Below are 11689 nucleotides of genomic sequence, written 5' to 3'. Positions count from 1 at the left end.
TCACAAGTTAACGGGGCTACGTTACAAGTAGTGGTGCGTTTTTAATTATTTCATACTGTTACGGACGAAAAATAAAAAATAGGAGGTCCCAAATTCAAATATCATGATCAAAATTTGTGTTCAATCTCAAATTAAAGCTTAAAGAAAATTGAAATTCACATACCTGGTGACCAAACATTATTATCAACTTTCTGTTCAGCTGCTTTGAAGAGAGGTACAAACTATAAGGGCATGACTGGGTACGCCTTAAACTTCCCTATGTAAAAAAACAACTTTCTTCAATAAAAGAGCTAGTCTTTAGCATACGTTTCACACTCAACATCAGGAAAATGATTGCCGCTATTCCGGAAGGAAACGTTTTCGAATTTAAATTAAAGCTCTATCTTTTACCCAACTCCACTATAATTTTTCTTCTATACCGGTTTGAATAAATTTTGCAGTGTGAGCTCCCTACACTAATTGTTGCACAACTCTGCTTAATTTTGCGTGCAGTGGTGAACAAAAATCACACCAGTCACAAATGTTGACTAATTGAGATACGGTGCGCCGCTATATTTAATTATTATTGCTTTTCTTAAGCGGAAAGTACACGTTCTCTTCAATTATAGTACGAAGCGAGGAAGAACCTTTTCCTTATTAATTCAATGAAACTAATTAGTTGGGAGCAACTATCAGTAGGTATAGTAAGTTTATGTCAACTCTCAATCTATTGATAAATAAAGACAAAGGTGTCTTGCACAGCACGCAGTAAACTCTAACAACTTCCGTGGATGAAAAGTATTAAACACTTGTAATTATGCCTTACGATCTGAGAATTACAGCATAATTAACGTACATATAAGATCAGTCAATGTAGTGCTAGGTAAATATTAATCCGTCAAGTTCGATTATTGCGATTGTTATGTAAATATTCTACAGAAACTTTTAGAAGACAGAAATTTGTAAAATACTTCCCAAATTGGGTTTAATTCTATGGCAAATTTATTATAATTATAGGTTTTACGTTGGTGATGATAGTCATTACTGTTTTTCATAATAACATGGCATTAAGTGATTGCACTCGATTTGGATGAAATTGCAAAAGGTTAAAGTTTTCGTATTTCAGCGGTGCTGACGAACTTAATTAATTCTTTCAAAATCTGCGTATAAAAAAAACTAATTTAGTTAACATCCTTAATAGCTAAATGAATTCAAGGACACAAATCTTAGGTACCCCTTTGAAATGGTATGACATTCCGCAAGGTCTTCTTTTAGCTCATCTCCCACACAAATAAAATTAACGAATGTACTTTCACCTACAATAAATCTAGGACTATAAATATGTGCGGACGCTACTACCAGTCATTGTTAAAGCGGAAGACATCCGCTAAAGAGTTGAATTTGCTTCGCTTCTTTTAACAGTAAAAATAACATCAAGATGCATTCGTTATCTGTTGTGGTAAGTCCAAGTGACGTGCATCTATGCGGTTTGAAACGATGTTGTTTTTAGGTTTGCGCCTTATTCGTACAGTGCTTAGCCGGGGCCGTTGAAAAACGGGAAGGTGTGTACAACATTTGATTGTTACAATTATGTTATGTCATAATTTCAGCTCCTCTACCCTCTAATACGTACTTACCGGCGAATTCAGGATTTGGGGGAGGTCACTCGCAAAATGGCTACAATTATAATGCACCCCAGAATTTCGGAGGCGTAAGTGCTAACGGTGCGTTTAAAAGTTCTGGTTTTGGCGGCAAATCTAGTGTTAGTGGAAGTTACCTACCTCCTTCAACTAGCTACGGAACCCCCTCTCAACAATACGGGACACCCTCCTTCGGTGGTCGTGATTTCGGATCCAGACCCTCATCGCAATATGGAGCTCCATCTTTCGGTGGACAGTCCGGACATGGAAGTTTCGGTGGACATTCCGGGCATGGAAGTTTCGGTGGACATTCCGGAAGTTTTGGTCAACCATCGTCCCAATACGGAGCACCTTCTTCTGGAAGTTCATTCGGATCTAGCTTCGGAAAATCGTCGCCATCTCAAAGCTACGGAGCGCCTTCGCAGTACAGTGCACCCTCATCTCAATACGGCGCACCATCTTCTCAATATAGCGCTCCCTCTTCCCAATATGGCGCTCCTTCATCTGGATCGCACGGATTCGGATCTGGATTCGGTAAATCGTCACAAATCTCTCAACAGTACGGTGCTCCATCATCCCAATATGGTGCTCCTTCCTCCCAATACAGCTCACCTTCATCCCAATACAGCGCGCCTTCGTCACAGTATGGTGCTCCCTCGTCCCAATACGGCGCACCTTCATTCGGAGGATCTGGGTCTGGATTCGGAAAATCGCCATCATCTCAATACGGAGCTCCATCGCAATCGTACGGTGCACCATCCAAATTTTCATCGTCTCCATCTCAAAGCTACGGAGCACCTTCCTCGTTCTCTTCGCCCTCTCAACAGTACGGCGCTCCATCCCAGAGCTACGGCGCACCTTCAGGCCATAGCTCCGGACACGGTCATGGATCCCGTCCTTCATCTTCCTATGGAGCACCATCATTCGGCAGCGGAGGCTACTCTGGATCAGGATTTGGTGGCGCTTCATCCTTCGGTGGTGGACACTCGGGCGGTTACCAAGGACATCATGGAGGTTCCTCTCCCTCGCAATCTTATGGTGCTCCATCCGGCGGTCAGGGTTACGCCAACAATGGTGGGTATTCATATTAGAACGAATTGTGCATTGTAAACTAATTTGTAAATAAACATTAAAGTATTTATTGCATAAATTAGAAAAATAAATAATTTAACTGACCTATTTATTTTTTAGTAGCATCTTATTTCGATTGTGTTCTACATTTTTATGCACAGGGACACTATTACAGCAGATAATACATTCATGCATAACAGTCTTAAATTATATACATGGATATCAACAACAATACACTTTATTTTTTCACTAACCTCTACGTGTATAAAAGTTATTCAAAAAAGAAATATATACTAACCGTTTTATAGATTATACAAAATTATTACACATGATTCTTTACCTAAATTAAATAGGTACTAAGTTATTATTGAGACTACTTACGTAGCTTACTTAGGGAGTTACTTAATTATTTTAATGAATATTAAAATAATTATTGAATAAATGATATGTCGTTTTCAGTACATTAACTATCTTCTAAACCTTTTATGTTGCAACAATCACATCAAGATTAAGTAACACTTAATTTATTACCAGAAAGATTTACAACAGTTTCACAGTAACAAGGTATTTGTGTAGCAACGTGTGCGTAAAGTGAAAATAATAACAGATTACATTAATCTATGAACCATTATTTTCTTATTTATCTAATTGAAAATCCCGCCCTACACGTATTTAATAAACGTTCCCGTGGCTTTTTGAAAAAAATGTTTCGGATTTGTACTACGTTGATGAAATATGGGAATGTGTACAGCGTAATGTTTTGAATGAGAATGACCATTTAGTATAATTTACTGTAAAATATAATTTAAGTACTCACGGGATCATTGTGCAGAAACTTTCTTGATTTATTAACACTTTGCAGTTACTTACATTCTTTTAAAAGGCATGTTGGAACAACCGACTCAAACCCAAAGTGGTGACCTACTTCAAAATGAACTAAGATTAACATTACAATGGGTTGCTTTTAGAATTTGAATTATAAAAACTATGGGAATGCTTTACGTATACTGTCAGACATCGTGCATCGTGGTTGTGGGTATAGAAATTCTTTAAACCAGATTAAATTATATCCTCAAAGTTGAATGAAATGTTTACTATCAATGCGAGGAAGAGCCAGTATTCTTCATGTTTTTCAATTCCAATTTGTGAATCACAATACAGAGGTGGTAATGTCATTCGAAAATAATCTCATTCTAATGCAAAAGCGGCCATAAATGTCAATTACAAACCGCATCCTGCCAGTTGGATACTTTTTTCCAACCCTAATAGCAAAAGGGTTCTACAATTACAGTACAAAGCATTCCTTCATATTCAATATTGCATTAACGCATTGCATAGGCGTTTTCATTAATGACTTTTTGTATTATGTTTATTAACGGTGAATAATTCGCTGTTAAAAGCTTGCATCTCAATAGTCGATATCAGCACTACTATCGACACAGTTTCGTTCACAACCGTCACTGATTTCCAGTTTTCATATTACGTACAGTGAAGTTTTTGGGGTACACTATAAACAGGGATGCGCTAAAATTTTGATTCGGAAAGCTGATAATAACCCATAGTACAATATCCGACATAAGCTCAATCTTCGCTCATCTGATTATGGAGTGAAATACATTTTTTAGCAATCTTAATATGTAAACAAACACATTGGAAATGGGTTGCCTGAAGAAATTAAACCCTTAATTTATTAAATATTAATTACATTAATTTCAATTAATAGTAGTCTTGACTTAATTTTTTTAGGCAACCCATTCCCAATGTGTTTGTTTACATATTAAGATTGCTAAAAAATGTATTTCATTCGGTAAACAGATGGGCCAAGGTTAAACTTATGTGGGATCTTAGACTACCACAGAAACGATTCTATCTTCAAACATTTTTGAATTACTTTCTTCTGAATATTAGTTATTTCCAGAAAACGATGGATCATTTCTTATTTTACGTCAACCTGTTTTGCTAGCCCTTGACAACTTTCTCGTACTTGGTGAGAGAACACTAAACGACAGAAACATACAGGGGGTACAAATTAAAAAAATTGAGTGCTACAGAGACTCAATACAAGCATTGTATTCTAATAGACGAAGAGCCCAAACAACCGAAAATTTGGATTTTTTCTTAATATTATCACAGCAACCATAGCAGACGGAAGAATGGAATCTGCGACTTTAATTTTCGTGTTTGTTTTGTAAAGCTCTTCCTAAAACGCCAAGACCTCTAAACAACGATGTAAAAAATAATTCTTCTCTCGACAAATTTAGTATTTAGGGTTTTTTTTTGTAGAAAACAGCGAATCCTCCAATTGATCAGTAATTGTCTAGTTTCGCTGTTTTCATGGCCCTTTTGTTTATGAGTAGGAATTTTGGAAACATTTTTCAAGAACCAAAAAGGCAAATGTGTTAGTTTCATCCTCAAACAAAACATTCTGTACATTACAATGCTAAATCCGACTACTTTAGTGGTGTCTTCCATTATTAACGAGCGACCAAAAGCGAGTTTATGATTTTGGACTTCCGTCCGTCTGTCTGTGGACTCGATAACTCACTAACGGTTTCGAATTTTCCAATTCTGTTTTCAGCAATAGGTAGACAATGGTCAAGGGACTAAATGATTAAATTTTGGTCAATTCGTCAACCGGAAGTGTCCTTATGCAGTTTAATGCAGCCTAATTCTCTACTCCACCATATCAAAGTGTACGCATTGCAGAATACAGTCGTAAATGGTAACCAAAGAATTATTCCAGTTGCTAGAGCCTTCTAGAAATTCATTTTTGAGTCACTTCATCATGTTGAATATGACATCCTTCTTTCCATGAAAAGGAAAAAAATTCTGGCTTAATTGATCGGTAATCTAATTTATTATTACGCAAATGACAGAAATATTTTGGTTTTCAAGAAAGTTTTAAGGGGTTAAAGCAACAAATGTGACCAGAAGCGTGTACGTTTGAAACTAGATATGGAAATTTTGTTATCTTCCAAAAAGAACCTTGGGTCGCTACAGGAGACATTTTGTAACTCCTCAAAATTAATCTCTGAACTCACGCATTCGGCCGTAGCTATGTTGAATTTTTTAAATTTCCTATTATCAGTATTTTGTGAACAATTGTTAGGTACAGCAGGCTGAATTGTTAAGATTTGGTACTATTCACTTCCCTTTTGCACCTATTGTGGGCCTTTTTGCAAGTATCATCCAAACTTCTATATCTACAGATGTGTTTATATGAACTTCTCCTGGACCATACCAACACCGCAATGTCTCTTATTTGGCGAGATACGAAAAATTCGTCAAATGTAATTTTATATGCGACTATCCAATCGCATATTCAAATTTCCGGTTTAACCGGTAATTGATGCAACTTTTGTTTTTCAAATGCACTGCCTGTTTTTTTACGATATTTGAAAGGAGCAACCAATTAGCTGTACGACAATAAACTATGCATATGCACATAAAAAAACATGGAATTTCTAGCATGCCGTGTGCTGTCGGGATGTACAATATCTGTTGCATTACACGAGGAGATCGTATCTCGTAAAAGTAAATCTTCAAAACGGAACATTTAACAAGTTATTGTAGGTGTTTTCTGCACACGGCATGCTACATTTCATACATTTTCTAAATATTGAATAACAAATTTCTCTGTTTTTTTTGTGTATTAGCCATGTTAGCCATTTTTATGTTGTCGTACAGCTAATTGATTGCTCCTTTCAAATATCGTAAGAAATCATAGGCATTGCATTTGAAAAACAAAAATTGCATCGATTTCCGGTTAAAGTGATACTGGAAATTTCAAAATACGTTCGGATAAGATCGTAATATCACATACAAAACTATATTTGATAATTTTATCGTATCTCGCCAAATAAAAGAGATATTGAGGTGACCCTTTTATCTCGAACGCACTGTATTCACTCTTCCTCCTGAAACCCTGATAATAGGGTAACTTAAATGAAATGCTGATTTGAGTACGAGGATTTCCGAAACTCAAAAAAAGGTAATCGTTTTATGTCATAAAAATGAACACAATGGAGCTACTTTACCACCTTTCTAAAATTATAAATTCCAACTCCCCTTATTTTTAAAAAAATGCCGTAAAGAAAATTTTCATGGAAACATTTCATTCAGAAGAAGGTGCAAACATGATCCTAATTTTTTATTGTAATAGGGTGAATTTTTAGTCCATTATTGAGCCGTTAGTTTGGATTAGGGTAACAAATTAGTACCAAGCTACTGGTCAACTACAGACATTGCTTATGCCCGTAGGTATCATACTTTATTGTTGATTTTTTATCCTTTTTTAAACTTCTCAGTTCAAAAGTTATGGATACGAGTACTCCACTTTACCTGGCAAATTCTTACCGACCATTAATATCTGCCATTTACATGCCAATTTAATGGCATAGGTAGCCGATTTTTCGGTTTTCCAGATCCAGAAAATTTAACAGTGTACGGATACGCCATTTTTTTGAAAAAAGACCTAACCACAGCTTTCCCCTGAGGTAACTATTTAAGAATATATTAGGAATTTTGCATTATAGATCTCTTGTTACCTCGCACAAACCACCACTCTATAAGTGGATCATTGCATATTTTCAAGAGTTCCGTGTTTGATTTTCATTTGAGGTCTAAAATCCAGCAAAAGTTTTACATTTCTTTGTTTTCTTTCTATCTGAAAGAGGAATTGCAATAATATTGCACCATAACGGAAATGTATAATTCGCCTATCAACAATTCAAGCAATAATCCCCATTTGCACAAAAAAAGCTCTCAGTTGTGCTGAATACATTAAACATTTCCATGACCCAAATCAGAATTGAAAAACTTAAATGCGACTGGGTTCTCCCCACACCTATGCTCTAAACCACTAGGTAGGTAATCAATTAATTGTATGTCCACGCAATTTAACGGGAATGTATACCATTTGTGTTACTTCGCCGGCATTACCCCACAGCATGTCATACTGTTATTTAGCCATGTAAGTTCTTATAATAAAGGACTTTTTATGTGCTCGATTCTCCGTCGTCGGTCTGCCTGTCTGGTTGTCTGTCTGTCTGTCCTAGAGACTTCGGCTTTTCGCTAATTGGTCTATATTTGCCCGTTATTCAACATTTACAGTTGCGTTACGCGGCAACACCGGCGAGTAGGGTTTGAAAATTTTTTTAAATGTAGAACTTTAATAATGATATTCAATTGAGTAGTTCACGGTTCCTAAAGTCTGGAACATTTTGATACCTGGAAATCATTATAATATAATCTGGAAAATAGGTTTTTCTAGATCATAAACGTCAAATCACAATCTATATAATGTGCAGATGATACTAGTGTGAGTAGATTCTGAATTTACTGTTGAATGATTTTTAAGATCATGGAAGAGTCAAAAGGAATCGCAGTAAACGGAGTCATTTCCAATGAGTATAAAATTGTAAGCGATTTTACCATGATACCAACAGGTACTGACAATAAAATGCTTCATTGTCCTAACTTTTTGGATCGCAGTCCTAATAGCTCTTGTTACATTCAATTTGCTCGAGAGATTTACTTCGTAAAGTACGTCGTTGTCTTGGGCGTATACAGTGATGAAGTTGACCATGCTGATGAAGAGTACTTACAATACTTACATAATTTATACTCATTTGCACATTTAGCTTATTTATATCTCGATCGCGTCCAAATGTTACACACAATCTTAATTAAATGCAGTGTAAGAACCTTATTGATTTGTTCCCTATTTTGGTGACGTATTTTCAAACTAAAAACGTAACTAAATCTACAAAGTAGGTACTACTGTTAGCGTGAGTCCGCATTATGTGCCAAATAATTGTGTTGTCGGTAATTACGTTATTACCCTAGCTTTTAATAATTACCCTAATTGAAAACTTTCTCGAACTCCATACACGAATCTAGAATAAATAACTCCGTGCCGTCTCTTTTTCCGCTAATACTGCTTATAGTATATGATACACATTTGTACAACACTTACTTTAAAAGAGCAACAATGATATGCATTAGTTGAGTAGGAACGGATTCCTTGATATGTTTAGTTACGTTTATACAAGAATAACTTACTTTCGATGCAAATATAACTTTGTTAAATAAATATTAATAATTCGAACAATCCTACAACTTTGTTTGCAACTAGAAATAGTGCAAATATATGCCGACCAGCGGCTGTTTAAGACCTACATAGCACCTAACCAAGGAGGGTATTATTAGGTTGCATTTTAGAATTCCGCTATAGTGTGGTTTGCACTTCACCTGGATTAATATTGCCTTTGGTACCGCCACCGCTTCCTACAGATGCCTTTAACCGTTCCACCTCAGCTTGTGGGATGTCATCGTCGGCCTCAAGTGCTGGGTTTACTCTACCGTTCCTTTCATCTTTGCCAACCATAGTGGCAGACCCGTACATTTTTCCCATTGCACCCGATGCCATTACAGACATTTGTTCACCGTCTTCCGATGGTTCACCGACCCTCTGCACATCTTCAGGAATATTAACTACGCAGCGGAATATGTCATATCCTGGTGCTAATCGACCAGTTTCGAACACCCATTTTGACCACCACGATACTAATATTAATGTAATTAACGAAAGTAACATCGCCATCGTTCTAAAAGGAAACAACTGCACTTGGTTTACTTCGTCCCATCCAGGATAATGTATAAATGGTTCCAAATGCATCACCGGTTCTCCTCCAGAAAGACGTACAAAGAAAGCTACTATGTAAGCAGCTAAACTACCGTACGTATTACAGTAATTTTTAAAATGCACTACCATCAACAGTTGTGGGAACAAAATTACATACACGAGATCGGAGCACATCGACCTTGAACCAGAGCGGTCATAATAACAGCACAGATTAGATTCTACTCACCATAATCCATAGATAGAAGGTATAGTTAAAGCCATAATCGTAGAAAGTACACCAACAATAAATATTGAAACACGCATCACCCAAATAATTTCCATTTCGGATGCTCGTTGTCTAAATATTAACTTATACACATTTCTCGCAAACATTGAACTAGCGGACAGCACGCTTGAATCGGCGGATGACATAACGGCAGCCGATACCGCACCTAATCCAAAGAATGATACGAAATCGGGTGTTAAATATTGCAGCACCATCGGCAAAATCATCGGTGTTTCTACGTCGCTCAACGGATATGGACCTTTATAGGCTGTTTCATTCCATGCTAATGATTGGAGAATGTTACCATTGCTATATTTGTATCGGCCATATTACCTGTGGCTTTTGCGATTGCACCAATCAGAACCGGAGGTATGGCCATTAAAACGCATCCAAATGCAGCAACATACGACAGTACTTGTGCTCGCCCAGCCGATTTACTGGACAGGACTCGTTGGAAATACACCTGCCAGGGAATTCCTCCAAAAATTAGCAATAGTCCATAATCTAGGTAATAGAAATATTCTTCTGACTTGACTTCCCCGATCCAATCAGCTTCAATTGACGACAACGGCACAACGTGCTCGTTATACCAGGCAAACGGAATACACATCCACAATCCGATAAATATGCAAAACAACTGAATGACGTCCGTATATGCAACAGAGTATAAACCTCCAAATAATGTGTAAAATACTGCTATGCATGCGCTAAATATAACGCTTGTCCGATGATCCATGTCAATTATTACGCTTAAAGTAGCTCCTAAAGCTGCTAAAATGCCAGCAGCCCAAAACACTTCGCCACACAGCGCAGGTAGAAAAAGTAAACCGCCCATCCGTTCACCAAAACAGTCTTGTAAGGGATCTAACATAGTGACATAGCCTTGTTTCCTCATTTCGTTGGCGAAAAAAATTCCGCCGAACACCAAACTCAGTGCATATCCGAAAGGTGCCTGACACCATACCAATCCCCTCGTGTATATTGCTTCTGCAGTTCCATTTATGTAGCCACCTCCTACCCATGTAGCTGCAAAAGAACTGATTACAACAATTATCGGCGCAAACATCATCTCACCGGTCATTGTGAAGATCCCAACGAAAAGCCCAATGTTACGTCCGGCAAGCATCACCTCTTCCTCCGAATCATTTCCCTCTTCTTTTTTCCTACCTGCCCAAATGCCGACTGCGAGGATCAGTACGTAAAATATTACAATGGAAATTACTCCGGCTATATTAATCATTTTTGGTATCTAGAATTAAAGAAACCCCATTTTATCATACTTTGGGTGCTTATTGATTATTGAGTTTATAGGTTGAAATTATGCTAGAGATCAATTGCCCTTGGAAGGCAATTTCAGGGCTACTCATTCTTAAATTGTAAATGTAATTTGACAGGTGGGAAGTACGCAACATTAATTAGAATAATTATTTACCTCTTGATGCTATGACGATTTAGTATCTAATGTTGAAAACTTTAGGCTATACTTATAGTAGTAAATATCTAATAAAATATATGTGATATATAACACCGGTCCACATTTATATTTAAAACAGTTTATTTACTAAGATGGACTGCTTGTAATGTAAACAACAGTCACCCCAGCGAAGGGATGTCTTCTGCGAGGGACTGTTTCTGGTCCTAAATCCTAGGCCGCACATCGGCGCTCTTTGGCCTCATCAAACCTACGTATTCCCAGTAATTTGGAGAATATCACACGTATTGTACGCGGTCACGGCCAGGACTGTCTTGCTCCCAGAAAACCAGGTATTGATCCCGCATGACGTAAGCTCGGCGCAGGACACCATTGGGCGTCGGATACCCCGCGCCCATCGAAATGAGTAAAATTTTGAGGAAACCAAACATGATCGCGCATAGGTTTCTCTATTGGCGATGGTATTTGGCAATCCCACCCAACACCCACGCTATTCTTTTTACACCCCGTTCAACCGCCTACAAATGCGTTCGATAGTGCATTTACATCACGTTGAGGTATAAATTAACCCTTTAAGTAGGTCAAATCTACGGGGGTGCGATGCATAGTAAACCAAATATCGCACCACCGTAAGCCCTATTAACCACTTGTACCGA

At 37.4% G+C, this 11689-nt stretch overlaps 2 protein-coding genes across 2 annotated transcripts; one reads left to right on the top strand and one right to left on the bottom strand.

Annotated features, from left to right (window-relative positions):
* The first annotated feature begins 1276 nt into the window (after positions 1-1276).
* LOC116166975 (pro-resilin-like) lies at positions 1277-2785 on the top strand. The gene is made up of 3 exons (XM_031482202.1): positions 1277-1438; positions 1490-1541; positions 1590-2785. Exons 1-3 carry the CDS (start codon positions 1418-1420, stop codon positions 2708-2710), a joined length of 1194 nt encoding a protein of 397 aa, XP_031338062.1. The 5' UTR covers positions 1277-1417; the 3' UTR covers positions 2711-2785.
* A 3-nt stretch (positions 2786-2788) lies between these two features.
* On the bottom strand, positions 2789-11327 carry LOC116166974 (high-affinity choline transporter 1). Its single transcript, XM_031482200.1, has 5 exons — positions 11034-11327; positions 10676-10850; positions 9935-10627; positions 9563-9884; positions 2789-9514 (listed from the first exon to the last, which is right to left on the bottom strand). The coding sequence occupies exons 2-5, from the start codon at positions 10839-10841 to the stop codon at positions 8920-8922; spliced, it is 1776 nt and encodes a 591-aa protein (XP_031338060.1). The 5' UTR covers positions 10842-10850; positions 11034-11327; the 3' UTR covers positions 2789-8919.
* Positions 11328-11689: the final 362 nt, after the last annotated feature.

This window comes from Photinus pyralis, unplaced genomic scaffold, assembly GCF_008802855.1.
Source record: "Photinus pyralis isolate 1611_PpyrPB1 unplaced genomic scaffold, Ppyr1.3 Ppyr1.4_LG3b, whole genome shotgun sequence".
In the NCBI taxonomy this organism is placed as follows: Eukaryota; Metazoa; Arthropoda; class Insecta; order Coleoptera; family Lampyridae; genus Photinus; species Photinus pyralis.
Note: the sequence above shows the minus strand (reverse complement) of the source record. Positions and strands in the feature narration are given on the sequence as shown.